General features: G+C 42.0%; 1 protein-coding gene across 2 annotated transcripts in view; it reads right to left on the bottom strand.

Moving 5' to 3' along the window:
- Positions 1-4315: 4315 nt before the first annotated feature.
- caln1 (calneuron 1) overlaps positions 4316-27445 on the bottom strand; it is a 56786-nt gene continuing 33656 nt past the window's right edge. For both annotated transcript variants that reach the window (XM_030744988.1, XM_030744987.1), the window contains 2 exons: positions 10726-10882; positions 4316-4548 (listed from right to left, as the gene is read on the bottom strand). In XM_030744988.1, coding sequence (XP_030600848.1) covers positions 4421-4548; positions 10726-10882 — 285 coding nt within the window. In that variant the 3' untranslated portion in view covers positions 4316-4420. The remainder of the gene's footprint in view (positions 4549-10725; positions 10883-27445) is intronic.

The following is a 27445-nucleotide window of genomic DNA, read 5'->3' as shown; positions in this document are numbered from 1 at the left end:
TTCATTTCCAGTCCAGTTAAATCTGAACATTTTCAGAGGAATTATTTTAAGTCTCTTAACACAACCTATGAATTATTCAAATATAAAAAGGCGCCTAACTCAAGGCATGAGCCGGTGTTTTGTCTACACATTACAGACAAATTGAACCAAGAAAAAGAACCAGTTTTAAAACACATCTTCAGCTACTTTGTTTCTAGCAGCCTGTCACAAAACTGCATCATTTGTTCCCATTTCTTTAGTTCGGTCTCTGAAAAATGCCAGACATTTGAGGAAATTAGACAAGTGGAGGCAAAACAAAAAGTGGCAGGCCTGCAAAACTATCCACAGCAGATGAACAGTATCTGAATGTCCTTAAAAGACCTGACAGAGGACCTGAGAGATGCATCTGGGCCTTCAGCTGATCCATCTGCTGTTCATCAGTAAAGGTCTCAGTGGAAGGCGGCTGTCAAGAAGCCGTTCATGCCAAATTACACAAGAACTGGAGTAAAAATCAGTGTAACAGGTCATATGAGGTGATGAATCAGATACCATATGAAGAGTGTCTGATTGGCAGCGGCTTCATTTTTCAGCATGACATTGATCCTAAACAGTGCAGTAAAAGCACACCTGGATCTAAAAACACACACAGGTGAACACTATCAGTGATGGATCGGCCTCCTCAGAGCCCGGACCTCAGCGTTACTGAAGCAGTGTGGGATCATCCTGACAGAGGACAGAACCAAAGGCAGAAACATCCAAAGAAGAGCTTTGAAAGTTCTTCAAGGAAGCCTGGAGAACTGTTCCTGCAGCCTGCTGAAGTAGTCCTGATGGTTGATGAAGGCATTTTTCCTAAATTGGCCCTCAGTCTTTAAAACATGTAGGGTGTCTGTGAGAGAAAAAATCGAAATGACCGTGTGCACTATGTTAATATTTTAAATGCTTGTTGCACAGGATCAGATAGCTTCTGAGTTAAATATGGTCCTGAAACCGTACAATCCCTGGAACGCTGTGTCCTGATAATGAACTGATAACTACCTTCATCTTGAGTCTACCGTATAATAAAACAAATGGCACCATTTAGAAAATGCCTTTTTTATTGCAAGAATTCTTAATGCTTTGACTTTTGTACAGATTTCATATTTACAGTCATAATTAGTATTCCTCTAATAAATAGTACAACTGAAGGTCATTTTCTAGTCTACTTGTTTAAATACTGCACGTGCAAAGTATGTATAATATGTGCTTTTCCAATAGATATGCTGTGTTATTAGCTATCTACAAAGTTACATAAGAAACCAAACGTGGACTGCGACCACCATGCTACTGAAGAGACACGTTTCCCCTCCAAAGAAGTGTACTTCAGTGATCGAGACATGCAGTCAGTCTACAGGGGTGGAAACCGTTTAATCACAGCATCACTGCAACAACAGCCGCCCCCCCCGGGAACAAAGCAAACGAAAGCAAAATCGAAGGTCTTCTTAAATAAGAAGACACGATAAAACACTTTCCCAGTTCAACACTACATGACAGCAGTGGCCGGCTCCTAATTTCCACCAGCACTGCAAGAAGTTTCAAATTAAAAATACAAAGAAAAATAATAACTTTGATTAAAAACTAAACCGGTGTGACCTACACGGTTGTTTAGGCTGCTTTTGCAGGTGTAATATGAATAAATCATCTGTGAGTGAAACCTTTTACAGGTTTAAAATCACTTTGTCTGCCATAGGCAAGAAATCTATTCCTATAAATACACCATTTGAATATGTGTTCGCATACAAGTGCTGCTCTGCCTGCTGAGTAGGTAGAGCAAAGTCAGCCTATGCATTATACATAAAAATCCTCATATTTGAACATTTATTATCAACAGTTTCCACACATTGTGAATATAATACTGAGTCCTGCTTGACAACACATTCCCGTTAAGTGTGCAGGGTGAGAAATACACAAACACTGACGGGACAAGAGCGTGGCCGATGTGATGATCCTTCACCTCTAGATGGCACTGTTGCACAAACCTACGACCTTCTGTAGCTTTTCATTGGAATGGATGACAGGCACAGTGCAAAAACAATAACAGGAACAAAGCGAGTCCAATATGATATTACATGTTTCTGCCAAAAATGCCCGTTTGATCTTGTGTTTCCGTGTAGGAACAGGGAAAAGCGTCTGGTTCACCTCTGCAGAGTTCTATGGCTTTGGCAAAGAGGGCTGAGAGGAAACAGAAAGGGCCTTTACCGCCTGCGCCCGCCACGCCTGTGATGAAGCAGTCGCCTCGCCGCCTGCTGAGCTTCCTCCCTGCACCTCTGAACCCGAGTGAGCAGAGAGCACCGACGGTCATGCACACACACACACAAATACTGTACACCTCAACAGACACTGGAGACGTTTCAGACGTGGGTTACAGTATTTACAGAAGACACTGACTTGATCGCATGCACTTGATAATAGGGGTGTTTCTGAGCCCTGATGGGGGGGGGGGTCATATGTTGGGGTGAAAGTCAGTGCAGGAGTTCAGAGCTGAGCCTTCAGATTATTCAGTGCTGTTTGTGAAAGTTGTGGCACGATTGGATTTCCTTCTCTGTAGTTTGTTTCCATCATTAAATATATTCTTCACTATGGTGAGTACTCAAGTCAGTGAGTCAAGGGCATATTCTTCTTTCACACCAAGCCATGAGGCTATGTTTAATGCACATGTAATTACACTCTTCATATTCTGTCAATAAGCCAAAGAGCTGCAACTTATCACTTAATCTGTAAATTTTCTTCCTCAAGAGGTTAAAAGGTGAGATCTCAAACGGTCATGCTGAGGGACATTTCCCAGAATCAAGTGGATGCAGAAAGCATGATGCATCTGCTCAAAATATCTAAAATAAATCATAATGAGTGTAATCTTACAGATGTCCAAAAACAAACAAGCAAGCAAATATTGGGAAATGAGAGAACAGCTGATTTATTGCTGTGAAAAGTAACTAAAATGAATCAGAATAAAATCAGCTGATCACAGATGTCATCAATGCTGATGGGAGAAATCGCCCAAAGTCATGCATGACTGCACTGAGATTAAAATCCAACATTAAGTTAATACCAGTAAATCTATGTGTCTTTCAAATTTTGCAAATCCTTTTATTTTATTTATATATTTCAAATTTAAAACAATACTGAAGCTTATTTGTTTTTGTAGACTTTAGACAGGAAACGGGGATAAATCTGTTCACAGCACAGAATTCATCAATTTGATGTGGGGTAATTTATATAAATAAATAAAAACATTTATAATAATTAAAAAAAAAATCCACCCTGAAACACTTCATCACTGTTCAAAACTGCTCTTTTGGTGGTGATTTGCTTTTGGTCCTATACGTCTAATGAAACCCGGATGATGCCACGTCACACAGAAATATTTCACGTAAGTATTTAAAGCAGCGATCTGTCAGGTTTGGAGTCCCCCTGACACGAAGCCCGAAAGCATCAGAGCCACAAAACATTCAGCATTTACATTAAAAGCTATGTTTTCTCAACTGGAATCGTCTCGCCGCCCAATTTCCACCTACACGGTATGACACAGTTGAATGCAATGCGTTCACACCTGTACACCACACACACAAACACACACACACACACACACACACACACACACACACACACACACACACACACACACACACACACACACACACACACACACACACTGTATATATGAAATGAGAGCATTGGAGGGTGGATTTTTTCTGTAAATAGGACTTCTGCACACTGTTCACCCAACAGTGTGCAGGAGGAGGAAAAAACACATTTCCCAATCTTCTGTGTTCCTTCAGGAGGAGCCTGGAGATGCCATATAACATTTTAGATGCTTGACTGCTCGGTTTGCAGGGCTGATGAAGTGATGCCAGCACCTTATAGCAGCCCGCAGACACAGAAGGCTGGAGCTGTGGCCTGTACAGATCCTTTTGCTTCAGTGGTGCCAAGCTCTGCCACCATCTTTTCAGGAACCGTGATAAGAGTTTCCTTCTTCCAGCCTCACCAGCTCATGAGTCTTCTGGTGAGAGATCAACAGAGATGCCTGCTGGAAAAGCAAACAGCTCTTAACTCCTGCATCATTGCCGTATTTTTTTTTTTTTTTACTTTTTTGATTTTTTTCTTTATTGCATCAGGGAGACAGAGACGACAGCGTGTTATGTGTGATGTCAGCCCTTGAGTGTCCCTGTCAGAGTAAAGGGGGAGGAGTCCTGTGTGACTCCTCATGCTGGCTTCATGGTTTTATTGGACGTCGGGTGGAGACGTGGCCCTCGTTGCAAAAAACTAGAAACAATTTTAAAAACAGATTTCGTTGATTATTTCGAGCGGTACTCCTTGCAGTTCTTTTCCTATCAACGGGGATATTGGCCTCACCCACTGGCATGCACATGCAGGCTGGCTTGTTTCCAGCTCACAGTGGGCACAGCTACTCCATGCCATTCCTCAGCATCTGATTGGCTGCGATGAGCATGACGCTGATAATGAATGCCATGGCAAAGGCGCAGATGAGGCTCTTCCGCACGCACGTCTGGCGGTTCTTCTTTGAGGGGTGAACTGAAAGAGAAATGGACAAACAGAAAGATGAAGAACATAAATAAAAAATAAGCACATTTAAATGATGGTGCCACTTTTACTTCTGTTAGGACTGTGGATAAATCATTTTTGTGCCCAGACAACGATAATGAAGAAGAACAGAGGGCTCACTGACACGGATCACATTCCCGATGGTTTATTTATGCTGTGAAGTGTTACTTTCTCAGCTCATTGGTCAACAATTCTCTCCCAGGAAAGATTAATGCCATTCAAAGCTGATACTAATACAAAGTGCCCTAAGATGCTTAAAAATGTGAGTCTTGCTCTGTTGTCGTTTTTGTAGTTTGGTGTCGAAGATAAGAATTCCACTTGGACCAAGAATGATCCCAAATGGGAAAAAGTTTGGATTATTAGAGGGTGGATGTTGAATTGTGGTGCTTGGAGCAAAGAATTACAAATATTAGCACACACATGTAGGAGATATGGGCTGGATCTTTTCCTTTCCCCTCCCCATTTTCCTTAACATCTTCCTCCATTCTTCCTTTGCTTATTTCCTTCTCCTTACCCCCCCTCCCCTCATTCTTTCATTCTCATCTCTTATTAATTTCCCTCCTACCTTCCTCCCTCCTCGTTCCCCTCCCATCTTCCTCTGTTAACTTATAAGTTATTAACACACCTACTTCAGATTGGATCCAGCACATAAATGTAATTTATAGTAATTTTTTTTACTGTAGCTGGGACCAAAAGAAATAAGCCTGAGGTGTGATCTCCAATAGGCCTTCGTCTGGATCTCAGCTGAATGAAGCAACACAAAGCAGCTCTACAGCCGTACGGGAATCTTTGGGCTACAGATTGGATTGTTTAAAAATCCGTGTGACCTGCTGGCGCGCCGGCACTCCCGAATGCCAACTGCTTTTAAATGCCAGTAAAATTGCAATAAGTCTTTTTGCATATAAAACCAGAGGATTTACACTTACATATGATGCATTCAACGTGTCCCAGAGGGCTGTATCCTTCCTCCAACGGGTTCGCAAAAATCTTATAGAAAGCACTAACAACCAAACGTAGTCTGTGCGCTTTATCGTGTGCATTAGCATGTACAGCTGTGACATTTCTGTGTAATATGTAGCTAAAGATAATGGTTTTCCATTTCTTTGTGGGTTAGTGCACTCTTTAGCTACCTTATGTAGTTACTACAGATTACCTTCATACATACATATTATAATTAGGGTTCTGAAGGTTGATGTATGGTGAGTTGAAATATTCCACACGATGGTACTACAGCATGTATGACTGTAACCATATGGTCTGGTGGACTTATTATAGGTCTCTACACAAGAGCACTGCAGCTTAATGGGGTGGGGGTCGGGGGTCGGGGGCCAAAGTGCTGTCAGTGAACAAATGTGTGACGTTTGACGGGTCTAGCTACAGTATACGAATTTGAAGATCCTAGGTGAGCTCGTTCTCCAGTTCTTATGTTGACAAGATTTTCAGAAAACTTGACCTCTGACCTTTACCTTCAGGTCAACGTCATTGAGATTTGAACTCATCCAAGATTTTTAGTAGAAGCATCTATGGCAGGGGTGGCCAACTCCAGGCCTCGAGGTCCAGTGTCCTGCAGGTTTTAGATCCAGCACACCTGATTCAAATGGCTGAATTACCTCCTCAGTATGCAGTCAGAGTCCTGTTAATGACTTCTGTATTTGACTCAGGTGTGTTGAAGCAGAGACACATCTAAAACCTGCAGGACACCGGCTCTCGAGGCCTGGAGTTGGCCACCCCTGATCTATGGTGTGAATTTGAGCATCCTAGGTCACATGGTTCTCGAGTCGTAGCCAACGTTAAAGCTTTAGTGGAACAGACGCCGCCAACGCCAAGACTCTGACAGCAGCTCGAGCTAATAAACAGAGGTGACGTGTTCTATCGCCTCTGTTTACGAAGCAGCAGTGCAACCCAACACAACAAGTAGAAACAGGTCAGTAAAAGCCAAATAAAACAAAAACATTAAGTGCATTGGAGAAAAAAATTAACTTTTAAGTATTTTAATGATTTCACTGACTGCAGCTCATCAGAGGGAGTCTCAGAGCTGAAAAAGTCCCGTCACCTTCAGCCTGACCTCTGCACCTGCTCTCAGTGAGGCTGAAGTCCAGCACATGCAAGAAACTCTGTTTACCTTCTCGAAGGTTCTAATTTTCATTTTAATTGAAACTGTGTCTGAAAGATGACTGATGATTCAACTCGAGTCATTGTGAAAGTGCAGTTTGTGCTGTTTTTCTAACTGCATCACACTGAGAGGTGTTTTTAATATTTTGTCGACCCATTCAAATAAATAAATATTTGAAATAAATATTCAAATAAAGGTATTATTGTATAAAAACGAGCAGTGAGGGATATCGTTTTTCTGGAGTTTAAATACCTTTGCACACCTCCCCCTCTTGTCTCCATGTACCCCCTTCTGGACTAAGTGACTGAGCGTCACTGACACACTCACACATCAGCAGGACAGCTTCTCTTTCATTGGCCGCTTATTTAGCAGGTCTCTCTCCCCGCAGTGGGTGAAATGATTTTACCGGCACCCGGTAATTAGGGGAGCCGGGCCAGTGACCCGCAGACACACAGCACTATTTTTAACTCTCAAGTCAAGAGGAACTGAAGTAACTGAAAATGCTTCTCGAGCGCCGCTGCAAAGAAAACGTGGAGAGTGGGACAGAAAAGGCTGCGTCACTTTTGGCTGAGGTGGTGTCATTAGCTGAATGATTATTTTCCAGTCTTTCAAATAATAAAAAGCTTGTCATCTTAGGATGAAGGTAACATAACTCAGCATTGTGTGAATGAAGGGTTGTACACAAACATTTTAGGGCCGTTTTCTTCTGGCTGCTTCTTTTCAGGAACAACATGTCGACACCAACAGTTCCTCACATTCACGGCGTCAGCTGTTCCACATTTGTGTCACATAGATGGAAATGAAGTAGCTGGTAGAGAAATGACTCTCTGCTCAGCACTGCCCTCCATAAACCTGCTTCCTTAAATCTTAACCTGCTCCAAAACAGCCCCGTTGGCAGGTGAAATGATCTTTAATTGTTTTGCAGTATCAGTGGAGAAGTGAACCGTGACTCTTTAGACAACTAAATCTTCCTGGTTCCCCATTTTTGGATGACTTCCACCATCTCCCTCAGCTGCTATTTCTTGAAGACATTTCAGACGGTGGAAATTGCAAACTGGACGTGCTCTTAAATCTTTCTCACAGCCCTCCCCGTCTTTGTAGTCACACATCTGCATTCTTTTAAGTTCTTCTGTCAGTGTTTATCCCCAACCAGCTGTAAACAACTCAGTTAAACCTGACTGAGTTAACACCGTTCAGGGACTTCAGCCACAGTTCCTGTTAAATCTGTGTCTGTTTTTAAGATCTCCAGATAAAAAGTAACCTAATAAAACTTTAATAAGAGAGGTATATTTTTAAATGTCTGTTTATTTCATAAAAATCTGCCCGATCTTTCGCATACATCTCTGAGGATGAGCTCGCAGGGTGTGAATGGAAAGAACACGTGTTCAGCTGCTGGACTGTGAAGATGGGAGGAAAGTTGCGGTCTAGACATTCGTTCTCAGTCCAGTCGACTGAATCCGATGTGGGCCTCATAAAACACCTCTGCAGCTGCACAGACGAATGATGCAACTGCCAAATATCCACAGAGGACTTTCTCCGGGCCACTGTGGACTCGGGGTAATAAAGTGCTCACTGGCTGCTGACTGATGCACTCATCTTTCTGTCCAGCGGGGTAACTTTAGCTGACAATCATGCTGTGTCATTTTATTTTATGGGTGACGTCTCCATTTGTCAGTGTTGTGACACTGATTTCCATCCTGCACTTAAAGGACAAATAAAGAGCATATGCAGCAGGTGACGCAGCAGCTCTGTACTCTGTGCTCATTAAGTTTTAGGGGTTTGTATTTGTCCTGTTTAGTGGTGAGAAGATTTAAGAAATACTGAGTCCTGCAGAAAGGTAACGGCGTGCTTGACTACTTGTAAACAGCATGCATTTTTAATTAGGTTTGACAAGGCCAATAGACCCTGAAACTCAAGTCTGCAAAAGAACAGTGTTGTAAAAGTAATATTTTCACAACTATATAAACATATTTGTCACAATATAAATGAGTAAGCACTTGTGTCAGGTTGGGGGCTGCATTTTAAGAAGTGATATTTAATAAAGCTTTAGGAGACTCCTTGGGGCAGTGATTAGTGCATGTAAGGAAACAGAGTTTTGAGGTCATTTAGTTGCTTTTTAGTTGAACCTGTGAAACGTGTTCCAGGGAAGGTTTTATGCTGAGAACAGCAACAATGATATTTTGAAAAAGTCAGCAATCACACCATAAATAATGCACAAACTAACCAACATATGCAATATAGACTCAATCTATATGCCTTTTAATCCACACACCTCTAAGGCAGCTGTGACATTCATGGATCACAGCTTATTCCCGTGCGTCCGAGTGGCTGCCAGGCACTTCCTGGTAGGCTGCTGCTGCTCCAGCATGTGTCTCTGTGCTTTATGTTATTGGTGCAATTTGTTCAGCAATGAATCAGCGCCCGCTGAACTTCTATGGATCAGTGGGTAGATTTTGTTTTCCAGTTGTTTTTCAGCCTCCCACCATATTGATCCAGAGCGAGGTAAAGCCAGAGGGAAATCAAGTGCCTCTTGTGCTACCTCATATATCAGAAAGCTGAAGTAATAAGCACAAGTATAGCATGATGAATGTATTCAGTATGAATCACAGCATGACTTGATGCATTGATTTCCCCATGACTGAGCACTTTTTTGGTGCCCCTGCGTGGCAGGTGGTACTTGTGGACCGTGGGCATCAATGGACTCTACAGCGGTCAGCCTTAATCATAAAGCTCGCAGGGTCATCATGCTGTCATCACTCTGCAGCGGTTTTAAGAGCTTGATAAAGTGCTTGTGCAATCTTTGCCCATTCGCGGTGACACCAGTGTTGGCCCAGTAACTCCCCTTTTTCATTCCCAGGCATGTGTGTTTGTAGCAGACATTAAAGTCTGCTTGGCCTCTGAGAGTCATTTTGGTCCACAGAAGAAATACAAACAACCATGACTAGAAAGAAAAATCTCAGCGCACTAGAATTTCATGCATACAATATTAGCCGAAGAGACTTCTGATAAGCACAGACTCACTGCATAACAAAGCAGGCTGGGACCCTGCTTTGCCTGTGCTGGCTTTAGGACATGTAGGGACTGGTAGTGTTATGACTCAGCGTTTTCTTGCATCCAAAAATTCATGTTCCTGGTGTTGGAACCCAATGGATGCCAGCAAGAAAGTTGCATTTTTATCTGCTTTCATATGTGGCATCAATCAAGGTGCACACACTAACACAGCTGAATGTTCACATGATTTTAAGGTGTGACAAAGGTTTCAAAATACCACTTTATGAATGCATTAAAAAAAAATCTAAAATATCAAATTATTTGCTCCCCGATGATCAATCTGCCGTTTCTTTGCAAAGACACTGAAGCTTTGGTAAAGCATCTGGGGTGGGGGGCAAAAGATGAATGCATTGCTTGAACATATCTCTAGCCAAACAGATGCTTATTAATGCAGTGCCCCGCGCACACGCTCAGAGCCGCCTGGTCTGAACGCCGAGCGCTGTGACAAAAGATTGCCAAGTTTCATTTAGTTTTAAACTGCAAATGTTTTATGCAAATTCAGTCACTTTGCGGTCTGTTTAAAAATTGATTTCTCTCAGCACCCAAAGCAGAAAGGCCCGAAAGGGATGACTCACCGAATCTGAAGGCAAACCTGGCATTCAAAAAACATTTTAAACTGGTTTGAAGGAAACAATTACATTTCCTGTTTTTATGGTAAGACTGAAAGTCTTATAATACGCTCTGCTGCTCTGATATCCATAAATCTTGGATGGCTAGTTCTGCAGAGTGAATTCATGCATATTTCATCTGCACCGCTTCTAAACAGGTGACCAGCTGACACCAGTTCCCACGAAAGTCCCCAAATTAATAAGTCAGCAGGTGTACTGCGACTCTGTTGGCTTTAGATCCTGATGAGACAGCTCAAATTCTTCCTGACAGCATGGATTACTTTCTGTCTCCCTACCTACACACAACTAGTCTAAGACACACACACATATATCTTTGTGCCTATGTGCATAGGTAGCTCAGAGGCTTCAGCTCACCTCCCTCAAACTCTGTCTGACAGTTCCCAGAGTTCTCCTTTAGGCTTTCTTCCTCATTGATGATGATGTTCTCAATGTCCTTCATGGTGAGGTGGTCACGGAAGGCGTAGAACAGGATGTGTTTCAGCTCCTCCAGGGTGATTCTCTGCATGTCGAACTGAAGGAGGAAAGAGATGAGGAGGAGATTTTTAAAAAGGAGGAGACCGTTTCCTTTCACATAAATAAGCTGTGCGTACGTGCCTGGCAGGGTTGTGCATGAACTCGTGTGACACATCCCTTCCACTAGATTGCAAACTTCAATAAAACCTTACAAAGAATGTCTCAATCACACTGTCACCCTAAGCTGTGGAGACCACGCACGTCCCTGTACATCTTACAGATGTCCCTGTAGCACATTTACTTTAATCAGAGCATTGCACAAAGTTGATGCATTGATTAAATTGAATGTGCTAGAGTTATGGTCTCAAAGTGATTTATTTATGGTTCTGTTTGAGTATTTACACAAATCAATCAAAGGCACAGACACACCCATATACGGACACACGCATCAGTACATTTAAAAACAAAGGTGTTTGAAGGTCAGAGCAGGAAGATGCACCCCAGCTGGAGAGCAGCGCTGCACTTGAGAGCAGCGAGGTGATTTAGTTGACTCTTTGTTAAGATCTGTAAAAGATGCAATTAAGACAAACAGAAATAAAACCTGATGTGAGCCAATAAACAAATCAGATGTCAGTAATGTGTCCTTATTGACTCCAAAGCTTCTTTTGAAAACATTTTCAGGAAAAAATAAAGAGCATTGCAGAATATGATCCTGACTCATAATAAAATCACAAAGAGGAGCGACTCCTGAGGCAGCTGCAAGGACAGGAATTAGTCTAAATGCTGCTATAAACTCATTATCTCATATTTACAATGTAAAGTCTGCTGTGCACACCTTCTGGATAAAAGTTTAATACCTTTATTTTAGAATTAATGGATTAAGAAACCCACAGTCAGGGTGCAGACAGAGTACACCTGTTTTCAGGGTTCTGAGTTTTTGGGATGTCCTGGTTTCCTTTAGCTTTGATTGATTCTGGTTCTGTATTTTCTTATTGCTGCTCTTCCTGGTTTGTTCCTTTATATTCACATTCTCAGGTTTTTAATTCTCAACTTCTGTTCTTGGTTCCAGTCTGTTTGCGGTTTTCCTTGAATTCCCATCCGCCATCCGGTCTGGCTCAGTCTTCGTCTCTGCGTTTGGGCTTTGGTCAAGTTAATCTCGTCTCCCTGTTCAGTGATGACTCTCTTCCTCTTTTATTTTGGAGACTGTTTATCTCTGGATCTTTCACTTCCTCCCAGGTCTTTATGTTAGTTATTCCCAGCTGTGTTCCCATCCTCTCGTTATCCTGTCTTTGTATTTATTTGTCTCCCTTTGTTGGGTACTCCTCCATGTTATGTAGTTCCATGTTTCTGGATGATTTGCTCATGTGTATTTTTGTATTTGGTGAAAGAGCTCAGCTTTAAAGCTGCTTAAAGTTTATGTCAGTCTCCCGAGTCCTGCATTTGGGTCCGGATCCTGCCTTGCCACACAGCCGACCTTAATGGGTTTTATATCATGTAACAGCTGTGTGGCAGGCAGGAAGGAGGACCCCAATGCAGGATACGCCAGGCAGGGATTAGACTTAAAATTCACTTTATTTACAGGAACAGAACAAAAGGCTGGACTAGACAGGCTAGTGCCAAAAAATGCTGCGCGAAATACATTAGACTGAAAAAAGCCAGGGAAACCAGGATACACACACCAGGGACCAGAAGACAACAACACGCACTGAAAACACCGGACTTAAATACACAGGAGGATAACGAGGGGAGTGAGAACAGCTGGGAACACAGGTGACGCTAATTACTATGAAAAGACCAGGGGAAGCAAAACTGAACACAACAGACAGGGACCAGACGACTATCAAAATAAAACAGGAAGTAAGACGAGGGAACAGAGACGCAGACCTGACACAGTATACAGGGAGAATCCAAGGGACTAGAAATAAACTAAACCTGCTGGAGGCTTTGTACCCTGCGGTCTACACCCCACAACCAAAAGAAACCCAGAACAGAACAGACAAAATAATTTCTAAACAACTTGAAGTCCATCACTCGACAGTGAGAAGGAATATTCACAAGTGGAAAACATTCAAGACAGTTGACAATCTTCCCAACAAGTTCACCTCAAAGCCAGACCGTGTAGCGCTCAGAGAAACTGGAGAAGCCCAGGAGCTACATCTACAGGCCTCAGTTAGCATGTTAAATGCTAAAGTTCATGACAGTAAAACGTTACTGAGAAAAATAACTCAGGTCCATTGGAAATCAATAAAAGCAGACCTATTTCTAATCTTTTCCTCTTAAAAATGTTTACAAACAACTGATTGAATACTCTCAGTATTTACCAATCAGGTTTCTTACTAAACTCATCAATGACCTGAAGATCAGCACTGACTCAGACTTCGTTCTGCTTCATCTCACTGCTGCCTCCAACACTGCTGATCATGACATTTTAATTCAAAGGCTAAATGATTCAGTTGGAGAACCAATCGAGAGCCGGTTCTTGATCGGTTCTCATATCTAGAAATAGATGTTTTTATGTTTCAGTTAGTTCTTTTAGATCTGCATAAATTCAAATTCAAATCGGGGGTTCCTCAAGGGTCACTTTTTGGTCCATTACTACATGTTACTTACTACAGCACGGTGGCGCAGTGGTTAGCACTGCTGCCTCACAGATAGAGTACCACCTGAAAGGCCTGGGTTTGATTCCACCTTGGCCCAGGCCTCTCCCTCTCTCTGTGTGGAGTTTGCATGTTCTCTTGCATGTTGCTTGTGTGGGTTTCCTCCGGGTACGCCGGTTTCCTCCCACATTCCAAAGACATGCACTTACTGGGGTTAGGTTAATTGGCTACTCTAAATTGCCCATAGGTGTGAATGTGAGTGTGAAAGGTTGTTTGTCTCTCTGTGTTGGCCCTGTGACAGGCTGGCGACCTGTTCAGCGTGTACCCTGCCTCTCGCCCTATGACAGCTGGGATAGGCTCCAGCCCCCCCGCGACCCTGACCAGGATAAGCGGAAGTGAATGGATGGATGGATACTACATGTTTCCACTTGGTAATATAAAGAATTATAGAATATTCTGCCATTCTTATGCAGATGATACACATTTGCATCAGTCATTTCCCTCCGTTGATCTCGCTCCTGTTCATAAATTAATAACCTGCATGACTGTTATAGCCCTGACTTCTGTGTTTAATTTAGGAACTCTATACTCTGGAGGATCTTTGAGACTCTCTGCAGGTCTGCACCTGGTTGGCTGAACCTGTGGGCTGGCCTGTTGATGTATCAGCTGCTGATTGGTCCCTACCTACATCTGGCCATTTAAAAAATCTGTTTCCAGCAGACAGCACCAGTGTTCTGGTCCTGACTGACCTCCAAACTCTGTGAAACCTTCTGCTAGGCCCTGTGCCCGTTAACCAGTTTGTATATTTTGTAAATAGCTTAACTCACTCACTGTGTATCTATCACTGAAGCAGAAGGTGTGAACTACCTGTTTGCTTTGTACAGAGACAAGACAAAAATATTTGCTGTTGGTCCAAAAAGTCAAAGAAAATGTATTCATATAGCAAAAGTTCAAGCTGACTCTGAGAAATTGGTCCATGTTTTCATATGAAGCCGGTTGGACTACTGTGACGCTCCATTAGCAGGATTATCGAAATCATCAGTAGGACGACTTCAGCTTGTTACTTACACACACATGGAAATTTGAACATATTACCCCAGTACTGAAGGCAGTTCATTAGCTCCCAGTTCAATACAGAATTACCTTTAAAATCCTTTTATTAGTTCATGAAGCACTGAGTGCTTTGGCCCCCCCCCAGTACATCTCTGACTTGCCAATTAGATCCAATTAGACCTCTCAGGTCATCAGGTGCACATCTTTTAAATATTCCCAGAATTAGATCCAAGTGTGTCTGTACAGTAAGAGAGGGACATAAGATGGGACCATCAGACCTCAGTAAGGGAAGGGGAAGTCTCTGGCTCTTAACAGACTGTGAATTTGGAACATTTTCAACAAACCCTGAACTGAACTCAGCGGTTATCACCTTTGCCACGGCTGGCAAATACACTGCCTTGAACCATCAGGTGGTTGGGCCTTTTCTCTGTGTTTAAGCACCTGCCTTGATACCCAGGTCCTACAGGGATGGGAACTAACCCAGTATGACCCTGAAGTTGTACGACAATAGCTCAATAACAACAATGGCAGCACAGTGGCATGGTGGTTAGCACTGTTGCCTCACAACTAGAAGGTCTGGGTTTGAATCTGCCTTGGCCCGGGCCTTGCTGTGTGCAGTTTGCATGTTCTCCCCGTGGGCTTTCCCCGGATACGCCGGTTTCCACTCACAGTTCAAAGACATGCAGTTACTGGGTTTAGGTTAATTGGTGATTCTAAATCACCCATAGGTGTGACTGAGTGTGAATGGTTGTCTGACTCTCTGTGTTAGCCTCAGGTCGTGACAGGCTGGCGACCTGTACAGCGTGTACCCTGCCTCTCGCCCTATGACAGCTGGGATAGGCTCCAACCCCCCCACGACTTAAACAGGATAAGCGGAAGAGGATGGATGGATGATCATAAAATAATTATATACAGAGTGTTCTGCAGTTCTCTCTATAAACCCCAGGCTAAGCAACTAAATTAATAATACTTTTAACACACTGTTGCTAACAGCAATGATTGCTGGATGAAGACACTATGAAACTGCCCCAAACACTGTTTTTCACCTTAAAACTCAAATTTCAGTCACTCTGATGGTCTGATATGAATACTGAGGACAGTCTGAGGCATGATGTCAACCCAAGTCGTCCTATTACAAAATATGAAATAGTTTTTCCTTCTCTGTGACTTTGTGTGTTTTAGTCTGGAGTTGACAAAAGCATGAAGTCTCCAACAAATTTCAATCAGTACATTTAAAAAAAAAATAAAATGTGACAGTTAAGGTCAAATCGTTCAACACTGCAGTAGAAAAATGATCAAATATGGCACAGCAATTTATAATAATCCTATAGTTTGCAAGTCAAGAGTACAGCGCATAGATCAAACATGGGATCCTTTGATGTGTGTTCAGTTCTCATGAGTGCTGGTCAGGTCTTCTGTTTTTGGGAGTGAATGGCTGCAGCTATAGCAGCTCCTGCTCTGTCCTCTTTAATGCAGACCTGTTAGTGAGGAGTGAGTGAAGTATGTTTGTGAGGTAACAATACGGCCATGTCAGTTCATGACTGAAAAACCTGGCAATATCCAAATTATGCAATATGGAGTGACCCTGCAGGAAATATGACGGAAACTTAAACATTTACATAAAATTGTACCTAAAATATGAATTCTAGTAGAAGACTCGCATTGCATTTGAAACTGAGATTGTTGAATGAGGTTTTCATATATTTTCAATTTATTTATGTGAAACAGCTGTTGTGATAGCCATGGCCTGGGAGGCCTGGGAGCTTGAGGGTCCTGTGCAGGATCTTCCCAGGACTAGTCCTAGTTCCCAGGACTGTGCTCTTTGAGAGCTCAAATGTTCAATTCAATTCAATTCAATTTTATTTATATAGCGCCAAATCACAACAAACTGTCGCCTCAAGGCGCTTTGTATTGTGGGTAAGGACCCTACAAATGTTGTTCCTGGAATCTGCTGGAGCCACTCCCACATTTTGGGGGTCACTATCCGAGTGTTCCCATCAGCACTGGGTCCACTGTTACCTTCACCTTCCACATCCTCTCTAGCTCTTCTCTCAACCTTTGGTATTTCTCATGCTCTTTCTTGATGATGCTATTGCTCCCTTCCTCCCTCTGAGGTTTGGCCCACTACTGATTTCTGTTCACTTCTCATTCAAGTTTTCAACACATTTGATCTCAGTTTGCAAATCCCAAATCCAGCTTGTGTTTGATGCACTCAGCAATATTATGATGAATGACACTCATCCAGAGAGTGAAGGATAACATTCACTGGACTTTCTGGCAAGTCCATTGGGTAGATAATTGCATAAATCACTGCATAAATCACACTTGGACACTTACCATCGATACCATTTGTTATCGCTCAGCCTTCTCAGAGTGAGCTAATGAACACTCACACCAATCACGTCTCAAATGTTAATCAGCCCTCAGGAAGATTCATTATCAGAGCTAATTAACATGTGGGGGGGTCAATGTTTCCTCTTTTCTTTGCCAGGTCATTAATCAAAGGTGAAAGTAAATGTAAATGTTGGCAAGACAAAAGTAAAATAGAGGTATGCAACAATAGATAAATTATATTTTAAAAAATCTGATTTATTATTTAAGAGCAGGAATAGTTAATCCAGTGGATAAGTAAATAGAACAGTGACAGAAAGTTCACCAGAAAAAACAAACACTAAAAAAAAAAAACCACTAAAAAATACGGGGCTTTTACTAAATATTTCTTCTGAAACCACAACAATGATACTGCAACAATTTGTACTTCATTAAAATAAAACAAAAAAAAGGACCTATAAAAAGCTAAAATAATAAAATATATCAATCATTTATAAGAATAACAGTAAGGACAAAAAGCTAGAAACTATAAGAATCAATAGTCAAACGGTGTTAGGTCCTTGATCAAACTCAAAGTATTCTATACCACCTATCTATAATGAATATATTTTTCAGATAATAGCCACAGAATTCAATATTCACAAACATACATAAACTTTAGCAATTTGGCAAGGTTTTGGTGAGAATAAATGGACACTTAGTAGCAGCCTAAATCAGCTGATGGTTCATGCCATGCAATCTCAAACAGACCCCTGCATCTGCAAGCCTCTTTGCAACCCGCCGTCATCCCCAGCCCAGCTTTTCCTTTTTCTGTCTTGGACGTAATCAGTGTCACATGTCTCGTAGTCAGTGCTTGCTCTGTTCTGTAACGGGGACATTGCTACCCTACAGCAGCAATCTTACAGCATAAAAAAGATGTTCTGCCTTCTGCTTCAGAAAAGGCTGCGATGCCTCACAGGCAGTGGAGCTGTTTATTTCTCCTCCCATTTCCCCCTGGAAGACACGGGAAGGATCTGTACTAAACAGACAGATCTACCTGGAGTGCCCCTGCAGCATCTGCCACTTAGAGTCACAGCCCAGCCTCTCCAAAGGAAAAGGTTGGTGGCCTAATTGTGTTTACCCAACCTTTGTGCAACCTTGCTTCCTAATAAAGATGAAATCGCTGGCACCCATCAGGAAACTGCCAGAGCTTCATTTGCTAAGGAAAAGAGGGATAAGCCAGAGGATAGATTTATTCACAGAGCACTACAGAAGATAAGAAAAATCCTTTTTATTTTCCCATATCCCACAGACTCTCAACCTACATTCACACTCAAGCATGGACTGACCTTTATGGAGAATATGGTGAAAGAAAGGGGAGTAGAAAAGAATTACACACTTGAACCTAAAGTGACTCCCACAGAAAAGACCTTTAGTAGGACACCCAGTGCTTCGTGACCTACAGCTTCATACTGGAGCCCACGCTGGAAACCTTCAGTCTTCTTTGTCGCACATTCTTCTCAGAAGTTCAGTCTGAAGTGCAATCACATGCCTCAGGCACACAGACTTTTAATGGAGACTTTGGAGAAGTTGGAAATGTCACATACTGTTAAGGTCTGCTGTGGTCAGAGCTCAGGAGGAGCCTTGTACTGAAATGAAACAGAATCCTAGACAGAGCGACGAGATAAGACATGAAGATTCACATGGTCACAGAATCTGAATGTATGATAACAGAGATGCATCATTCATTAATCCTATATGTGAAATTTTGACTCATCTAAGGGATATACAATAATTTTCCCTTAAACTTCCTCCACCTGCGTTGTGCAGCCACACAGAGCAAAACAATATAAAGAGGAAATCAAACAGAATTACAAACCACCTCTCCTGCTTGCCAGCTTTGCCTCTTTTCCAGTATCAAAGAGCAGAAGAGGTGCAGAGTACACTGGTCAAACTGGGATCACGTTTGGTTTTTATGACTGGAGTCACAGAACTTTAGGGTTGCGTGTTTAATTCTGCAACGTTATTAAACAGTCTTATGTTTGATCCGAGGTTTAAAAAGACATTAACTACAAGAGTCCTTGAGTCTCTCCAAAAATTCAGACTAACTATTAATCAAGCTCGGTGTGAGGAGATGCACTGAGGCCGACTTGCTCACACAGGCCGTGAACTTTCATGACTTTCCCCCCAATCTCTTGAATATCCGTTCTTAAGGCTGCAAAGTGGATTTGGGATTGTGGCTAAGGAAGAGGAGAGAAAGCCATGTTCATCTTTACACCCGTAAATGAGGCGTACGCAGCTGCTCACACACACAGGCGGTGAGAAGGTGCCAAGAGCCAGCATCCATCCATCTGCTGAGTTCAGCCCTTTGCAGTACAGCCAAATTATAGAGCTGCAGATAATGCTCCCCACACACTGTAGAATCCAATTATATGCATTTGCTAATGTAAATCTAATGCTATAAACTCGCAAGTGCTATTTTTTCAAATGGCAGAAATATTAATGCCTTTGAAACATGCTGCAGTTGAGGAAGCACACTCTTGCAGTTTGGTTTGAATGAAGAAGAACATCCTCTATCCTCCTTTTAATGTACACGCCATCTCTGGAAATATGACATTTTTCCATTTTCAGTGTCAGAAGTTGATTATAAGAAGTGTGAGGTGGTGAATTGCAGGGATCTGATTGCACTAGGGTTTCCATCACCTCCTTTCTTTTGTTGCAGGGCAACGTGACAGTAACAGAAACTGATAATGCAGACCGTGGACGCTGCTGCCAAGCTGGAACAAGGAGAGCTCTGGGCTCTGGAGGAGGATCTTAGACCAGCTTGAGAGACGAGGCTGACTGAGCTACAAATATGTTACAGATGGAAATCCTAGATTTTCACAAGCCAAAAGGCTTTTAAATAACAAAAGGTTACAGTTGATTCAGACACCTGGCATGACCTCTGAAGTGGCAACACTGAGAGGAGGTTTATACGTGAACAATAGCCTGTGTCGAGGGCTGCACCGCACCGTCTGGACAAGAAAAGCCAAAGAACTGAAGTGCGTTTGCAGTCATTAAACATTGTCTTTACATCGTGTGCGTGCATCAGTATCAGGGCAAGAGTTAGAAGGGGAGTTTGAACCAGCTTCACTTCAATACACCTATTAGATATTCTGACCTTAACTTAAATGGGAGGTTATATTAGTAATGTATTCCTCCCAGCTATGAGCTGCTTATTGATCCTTTTAATGTTATTAAAATGATGTTCATTGGGTTGTGAATATTTTTCTAAACTGATGTGTATCAATCTTACCAAAATAAATAAAAATAAAACGTAAGGAAATGGAAATAACCGGAACACTGACGGTATTCTTCAAACCACTCATGAAAAAGTATTACTCTTTAAATCTTCAGGTCAGTGCCTGAACTCGGATGTTTTTTTGCCTCTTTTTGGAATAATCTTTGCTATAAATTCAAGCATATTTACTGCTCTTAAGTTACAGGAGTTGTTCCGATTATGACAATTTACAAAGGCTCACCATCATCATAGACATCTAATTAGAATACAGGGAATTAATAAAGCACTGAAATTACAGACCTTTGAAAGAAAATGTGTTTTCTAAAGTAAATTACAGTCTGAACACAAATGGAAAAAAACACCACAAACTGGATACTGGAAGAAAACAAAAGCAGTGCTGAAGACTAAAATTAGACTGAAACAGCCCTCTTAAAAGATACAGAAAAGTCCACATTTAACTAATTTAGTAAGTAATAAGTAAATAAGAGTAACAAAAACTGCTTTTACCAGAACTGCTCTCTCATCCAAAGGTAAGAGTGTGAGCAAAAAGGTGGTGCAGTCATTAAATAAGGAGTGAGTAGGTGAAGGTAATCAGGATGATTAGGAGGGGAAAAACAGAGGCTAAGAGTGACGAGGAACTTAAAGGTAAAGGACGTGAGAAAGAGGAGGAAGGGAAGAGAAAGTAAAGACAGACTTAATTCCAGTATGGCCCCGAAACACTCCCTACACACTTTCACACTGTTTGTGCATTTGCATTGAGTGGAAACAGGTGAAAAAGTGCAGTCACACCTGGTAAAGGAGCACATTTGTTTTGTACAGTGAGAGGTCAAACACCAGCAAATAAAAATATGCTGCAAAAGATGTTGAATAAAACACAATAGAAGTTAAAATAAAAACAAATCTCACAAAACCCAATGGAAATGTTTCCAGGGTCCAGACTGAACAGCTGAGAAGTGTTATTTCAATATTTCTATTGTGTTTTATTCAACTTGGATTGTGTTTTGTGTGGTTTTCTACTTGTTGGTGCTTTCTTAAGTTGCAGTGCGTTTGACCTCTCAGGGCCACCGTAGTTTTGTGTTAAATATGGATAAAACTCCACACTTACAGGTATGACTCACAGGTATGTGATTATTTCAGTAAAACGGGTTTTGTGAAAGTTCTGCATGTTTGCACAGCTTTGCACACATGTTTGAACAGTGCTGTATACATTTGTTTTATTTGTTAATATAAATGCTAATGATGAGGGAACCAAAAAGAATGATTAGGAGCATTTTGTAAGTGTTGGATTTATTGCCTGAATGGCATTGTAACCAACTAGCTTCATTTTAAAGCAAGTTCGGGGCCTGATCTTAAAACATCCATCTGACAGCAGCATAAATCACTGCAGATGCTGTTTGTGAGCTCAGGTCTCCATCGGAGAACAGAGAGAGCGCCCCAAAGCTGGCTGCTGTATTTCTACCCCACCCCTTAATTAAGAGACCCGTCAGCAGCCGTGAGCGTGACTCCACACAGAGGTACACTTGTTGGGCGGTTTGGGCCGTAAAGTAAAGAGAATAGAAACCTTCACCAGCACTGTGTGTGTAACCTGTAAGGCAACTCGGGTTAGTCAATTATTTATGCCCTCCTCTGCTCAACACCCACGTCCAACATGCACACACTCTCTTCCCTGTTAAAACGAATGCTCAGCATCTTTATTGATCTCCGCAGCCTATCTGTGTCCGTTAAAAGGCCCGAAGCCTTCAGGAGAAATTTATGTCTCCATTACCGCTGCGTCACCCAGCCATCAAAGGCCAGAAGATTAAGTGAGAAAAAAAGAAAACATAACATGCGCCGTGAGGGTAACAACAGGGGGAAAATGAATTGTAGCTAATTTCTGGAACCAATCATGGAGTGCTGGAATTGACAGAAACATCGGCCACATGGGCCACTGATGAAAATGACTTGGACTGAGATTCCCATCGACCAAAGAAAGGTCTGTAACCTCTACGCTCCAGTGAACATTTCATTATAGTCCCGTGACCAACAAAAGGTTAAAAAAAAAAATCCTCATGCAGTCACGCACAACTTCATAATAATATCTGATTGAAGCGGTGCAGCTAAATGTTCATATCAGGTATTTAACAGTCTGTGAATCCTTCAGGGAAATCTCTTTGAATCTTAGTACAGAAAGCAACAGCTTCTTTTCAAGAGGTTCGCTCACTTTTCATCTGCTGTGAGTGCAGTGACACGAAACCTGTGCCAGCAGTGAATCAAAAGGACAGCAGACTTTAGACAGCTCATCTCACAGGCAGTTTGAGGAAAATAAGGAGAGAAGGGGAAATGCCTAAAGCTATCAATAGCCAATTACTGTTAGTATGATTAATCAAGGTGGAATTACTCCCATTAACCCCCGGACTGGAGCGGACTAGACGAGCAGCCTGAGGGTCACTGCCCTCATTATTGGGTTTCAGTGGATCTATGTGGTCTGCCTCGTGTAATTCATTACCTTTACTGCAGAAGAATGAACAACAGAGGAGACAACAGGGAAGAGAGGTGGAAGCTATAAGAGCGAGCTCGGCATAGCGAGAGACACGCAAAGATGTGGACAAAAACTAAATAAATCCTGAGCACAGTTTTACTCGGAGTTTTGCTGTTCAACTGTTCGATAGCTGAAAGTTTAAAACATTGGTTAATTAAACCCACAAGGTAGCAGGACCCGTGCTAAAGTGGAACTGAGGATGTACTGAATTTCTCATCTGAAAGTGGTTAAAAAAAATCTAATTAAAGTTCAATCCAAGCTGAGAGAAGTTCTTTACATCCGGTAGTACAAAACAGGCAGCTCTAACTTCCAATTTCAACTTCAGGTTATATATAGTAGCAATTCACAACAAATACACCTTACATTAAATTACAAAGAATGTGTGTGTGCGTGTGTGTGTGTGCATGTGCATGTGTGTAACCAATCAGGGGGAAAAATGAAACTAATTTAAATGGGTGGAATTTTTGTTGGGAAGTAAAACAAGACTTTGCTGATTGTCAAGCTAAAAATAAGTAAATGAATAAATCAATTTTTTTTTTTTTATAGTTGATGGTTGATTAAAATTATGGGGTGTGGGACATCTGAAACAGGGGGGTGCTGGAAAAAAGCACTCATACAGATGCAGGGGAAAGCTGAACGATCTGCCCACCTGCTTATTCGTGTATCGAAGATTAAAATCATCTCCAAAGAAATGTTTTGGTACGTCGAGGACTGCATCACCAGGCCAGGGGAAAAGCGGGTTCATGCAGTATTGTGAGTTCAGCTTGCATAAAACTAGAAGCGTCTCATGAAAATAAACGCATAAATAAAAACTAGAAGGTTTTGTGAATGAGGAGCAAATCTTTTGAAGTCATATGCATCCATATTCACTCTTCATCCTGCCTGTCTGCAGGCCTGACGGCACTTTGAAGTGCAGCTCGGAGAATAAGGGTACAGCAGCAGCACCCAGCAGCGCTGTGAAATGATGAAGAGTGGGAAACAGACCTATGTCTTTTTGATTACATTTAGCTGACAAATGACTTTCTCCACATATATCTAAATAGGGCTTTACACTGTGATTACTTAGTAGATAAAAATGAAAGAAGATCCCCTCAAGGAAATCAGTGTCAGTGTGTTGTAGTCAAAGAATTTATTCTGATTGGCAGACGCATCATTAAAATTCTGGACACTCAATAACACAAACGCTCCTCCACTGTGTGCCTGTGTGCGTGCACATGCAACTCTGTGCGCACTTTAAGTCAAGCAATTGTGCAGAAAACACAGCGATGTGGTGCTGACACTTCTCAGAGCTGCAGACTGGATGAGAAGGAGCTGTAATGAAGTGAATCACCGAAGGAGCCGAGCTGACTCACACGTAATTAAAGCTACATGGAACATAAGGAGGATGAGTTAGGAGGGAAAAAAGGAACAAAAATGTCATATAGTGTACACAAAAAAGAGGCTCCAAACGATGAAGGGAGCAGGCAGAGGCAGGAATCAAATTAAGAGTTGAAGCTTTCACATTTCAGCAGGCCTGAGGGTGTGTGTGCTGCTTCTCCACAAGCAGCAGAACTTCAAACAGCAACGCTCTTGTTTCAGAGCTACGAGGAGTCCTCAGCCTTACAGCACGCCAACTGTGCTCATCACAGACAGCGTGCATGTGGATGAAGGCATTTTAAGCTTAGTACAGTTACATGTGTGCACTGCATACAGTGTGTTCTACATTAAATAAGGGGATCCTGCTCCCACTGCAGGCTGTCACTTTATAATCAGTAGCAACATGAGGTTATGTATCTTGAGAAGAGCGTCAGTGTTCCCAAAGATTATGAAAGGGCCAACAATTAAAACCGATGCAGCCTCTCTGCTTTCTGGATTCTGCATTTTGAATCTTCAACATTAGCATTTGCTGTTTTTGAAGACTGAAGTGACCATATTTAGAAACAAAGGTAAAGTGCTAACTCATCAGCACTTGGTTAACAAGCTGCATAACTGCATCACGCAGACACTGACACCTGCTAATAAGTGCTAACAGACCAACACTAAAATTTTAAATAGTCAAACACCGACTTCTTGCTTACAGCCCAAACAAGAACTCAGATAACTATCAGATACTTAAAAGGCTCCAAAAGGCATCAACACCACCAGCACCGTTCAGAGGTCCAGGTCAGTAAGTGGAGCAGACGGTGATGGGCTGCAGCAGCCTGTGTTGGCACACCTGTCGACCACAGTGACCATGCTCCTAGCTTTAAGGCTCAGAGCCAAAACTGTCACAGAGGGGGGATTTCCCATGCAGATCAAAACTGTAAACATGCTATTTTTATGGCTGAAGTTGTGCATAAAGAGACATTTGAAGAACTACATTATTTGGCACTTGTGCACTGGCTTCATTTTTCAGCTACTTGGTCTTGACCAAAGTCAGCACTTCAAACTCATGTGGAGGTCACCCTGAAAACACAGCTCCATCTCACAGAGACACTGAAGGCCTCAGAGGAAAAGACTCTGGTCAGGGATCAAAAATAATGTCCTTCTTGATGCACGATAGCACTTAAAGGCTCGGTGCGACGGAGACAAATCGAGTCATTTTCACTTTGATAATCCTCCATAATTCACCTCCAAACCTCTGTGCTGGGATGTGAGGAGGAGCACATCAGAGGGACAACACTTATAGTAGATCAGACTGCTGGAAGGTGGGGGGTTAGGTATATGGAAGGAAATGGATTACATGTGCATGAGTGTGCACGTGTGGGCGTTGATTAGCTGTCTGTAACGCCACGTCGCTGTGCCACCCTCATTGCTATTTGAGGCCATGCCTGGCGAGGGAAAGTGATTTTTCTCCCTTTTCAACCTTCCCAGCCGGGACGTGAACGCCCTTAGAGTGTGTTTACATCCCGCATGTTGGCCTTGAATCCATCAAACACCCAGCAGCTGCTTGTTAGAGAAGTGCTGGCTCTTCTTGCAGTACCTGCCCGGAGCAACAGTTCTTCATCAGGGGATATCTTCATTTAAATTTCAGTCATTTAGAAAGGCAATTTGAGAAACTTGGAATTATGTCTACTGGCTGCAATGAATGAGAAAGAATGATTGAGGACATTTAATCAAATGTATCTGCTGGGCATATTCAAATGTTTCCATTCATTACTTGATCAGAAAAAGAAAGAAACTCTCAAATCAGTTCAAGCCTGCTGTATTATGAAGGTTTGGATATTATCATAGGCCATGTGAACGGTCACAGGAGGACGAGCTAAACGACAGCAGCACAGCAGCTGTTTATGTTCAACACTCCACTTCAACAACAAAACAGCAGCCATATGAAAGCAGTGTATGAACAGATACTTTGCTGTGATTGGTTGTTAACAGAGGCAGGAGAAAAGCTCTTGCAAACCATTGCCTTCTGGTGGGCTCTCAGAAACCTGCGGAGACCTTTCAGTCAAAGATGTAAATTCAGTTCAGAGGTTTTTGTATATTATTTTTAGCTACCACTCAGCAGCAAAACAGTTTGAAGAAAAAAAAAAATTCAACAGGCCCCATTTGTCCATAACTCACCCATTTACCTGATGCAGAGCATCATCATCATCATCAGCTGCCTCTGAGAGCAAAACAGCCAAACACAGCAGATTAGAGCAGCGATGGAGCCTGATCCAAGATTGTGATTAAATTAGGATGCCGCTGATTATGATTATTAGTTGCTGGTTGGAACCATTTTTCTTTGCTTTTCAAAGCTACATGGAAGAACACCACAGAAGGAAAAGTGAAAACGAAACACAAAAATATTGTTAAAAAATGTTCCAAACACCTGATTCAATAAAGGTTTGTAATAAGAATTTGGCTGCCCCAACGGATAAATGAAACTGAACTGTCATTACTGAGACATCACAACTGGAAAAGGCCATTATGATATGATATGATATGATATGATATGATATGATATGATATGATACAGCATGTGATCTCACACACACCCCAGAGAAAACCAGAGCACAGAAACAATTACAGAGCACAGGGCAGACCCTCACTTCCAGGATAACTCTGCAGGGCCAACACAAATATTAGCCTAATCCAGCCTGTCTCTAGAAAAATCACTGCGACATGCATATTAGTCATCACAGATCATTTTTCTAAAGTCATTATAAATCCAAAATTGTGCCCTGGCGGCAAGGGGAGGAAAAAAGATGAATGGATCTGATTTAAGATGAAAGTCAGAGACCGTGTGTCTAAATGATCCGAGAGCGCTACAAGCACACAACACAAAAACTTTAACGTGACTTAAACTGACTTTAAAAAGAGGCTTTTAACAACATGCCAAACTGTTTATCACAGTCACATTTTATAGTTTTGAATAACAAATAATTCTTTGTTCATGTGTCTCAAAATGATGAAGGCAGATGCTGAGGTAGAAGAAAAGCTTTTGAGTTATTGAGAAACAGATTCAAAGGGATGCTGGGCTCTGGACCGTAAACAGCAGTGCTTACAGCGGTTAACTTGTGGCAGCTTCACTGCAAATAAAATGAAGGAATATACGTTTCAGTCACCGGGTGCAAACATTTTGCCCAGCAGTACCAAAATGAAAACAGAACTTTACTCCCAGCTGGTTTATTTATTCTGATCATCATGCTGCCTAAAAGCAGCAAAGCCATCTCAGCCTCAGAGGAGTCACAACCCTGAACCCTAACCCTGACCCCTGACCCCACTGCACCTCAGAGAAACCAACCCTAAAGAAAGATTAGCTGATATCTTTACAGTATGCACTATTTTATTACATAGTTAATGTACACAGAGGTGCTCCAACATTTTAAAAACTACCAAATCAGGCTCTGGTATCTTTGGCATTACCACATAATGAAACTAGCTTTTATGTATATTATCTCACTGTCTTTAAAAATAGAA

The sequence above is a fragment of the Archocentrus centrarchus genome, chromosome 13 (assembly GCF_007364275.1).
Source record: "Archocentrus centrarchus isolate MPI-CPG fArcCen1 chromosome 13, fArcCen1, whole genome shotgun sequence".
Taxonomy (NCBI): Eukaryota; Metazoa; Chordata; class Actinopteri; order Cichliformes; family Cichlidae; genus Archocentrus; species Archocentrus centrarchus.
Note: the sequence above shows the minus strand (reverse complement) of the source record. Positions and strands in the feature narration are given on the sequence as shown.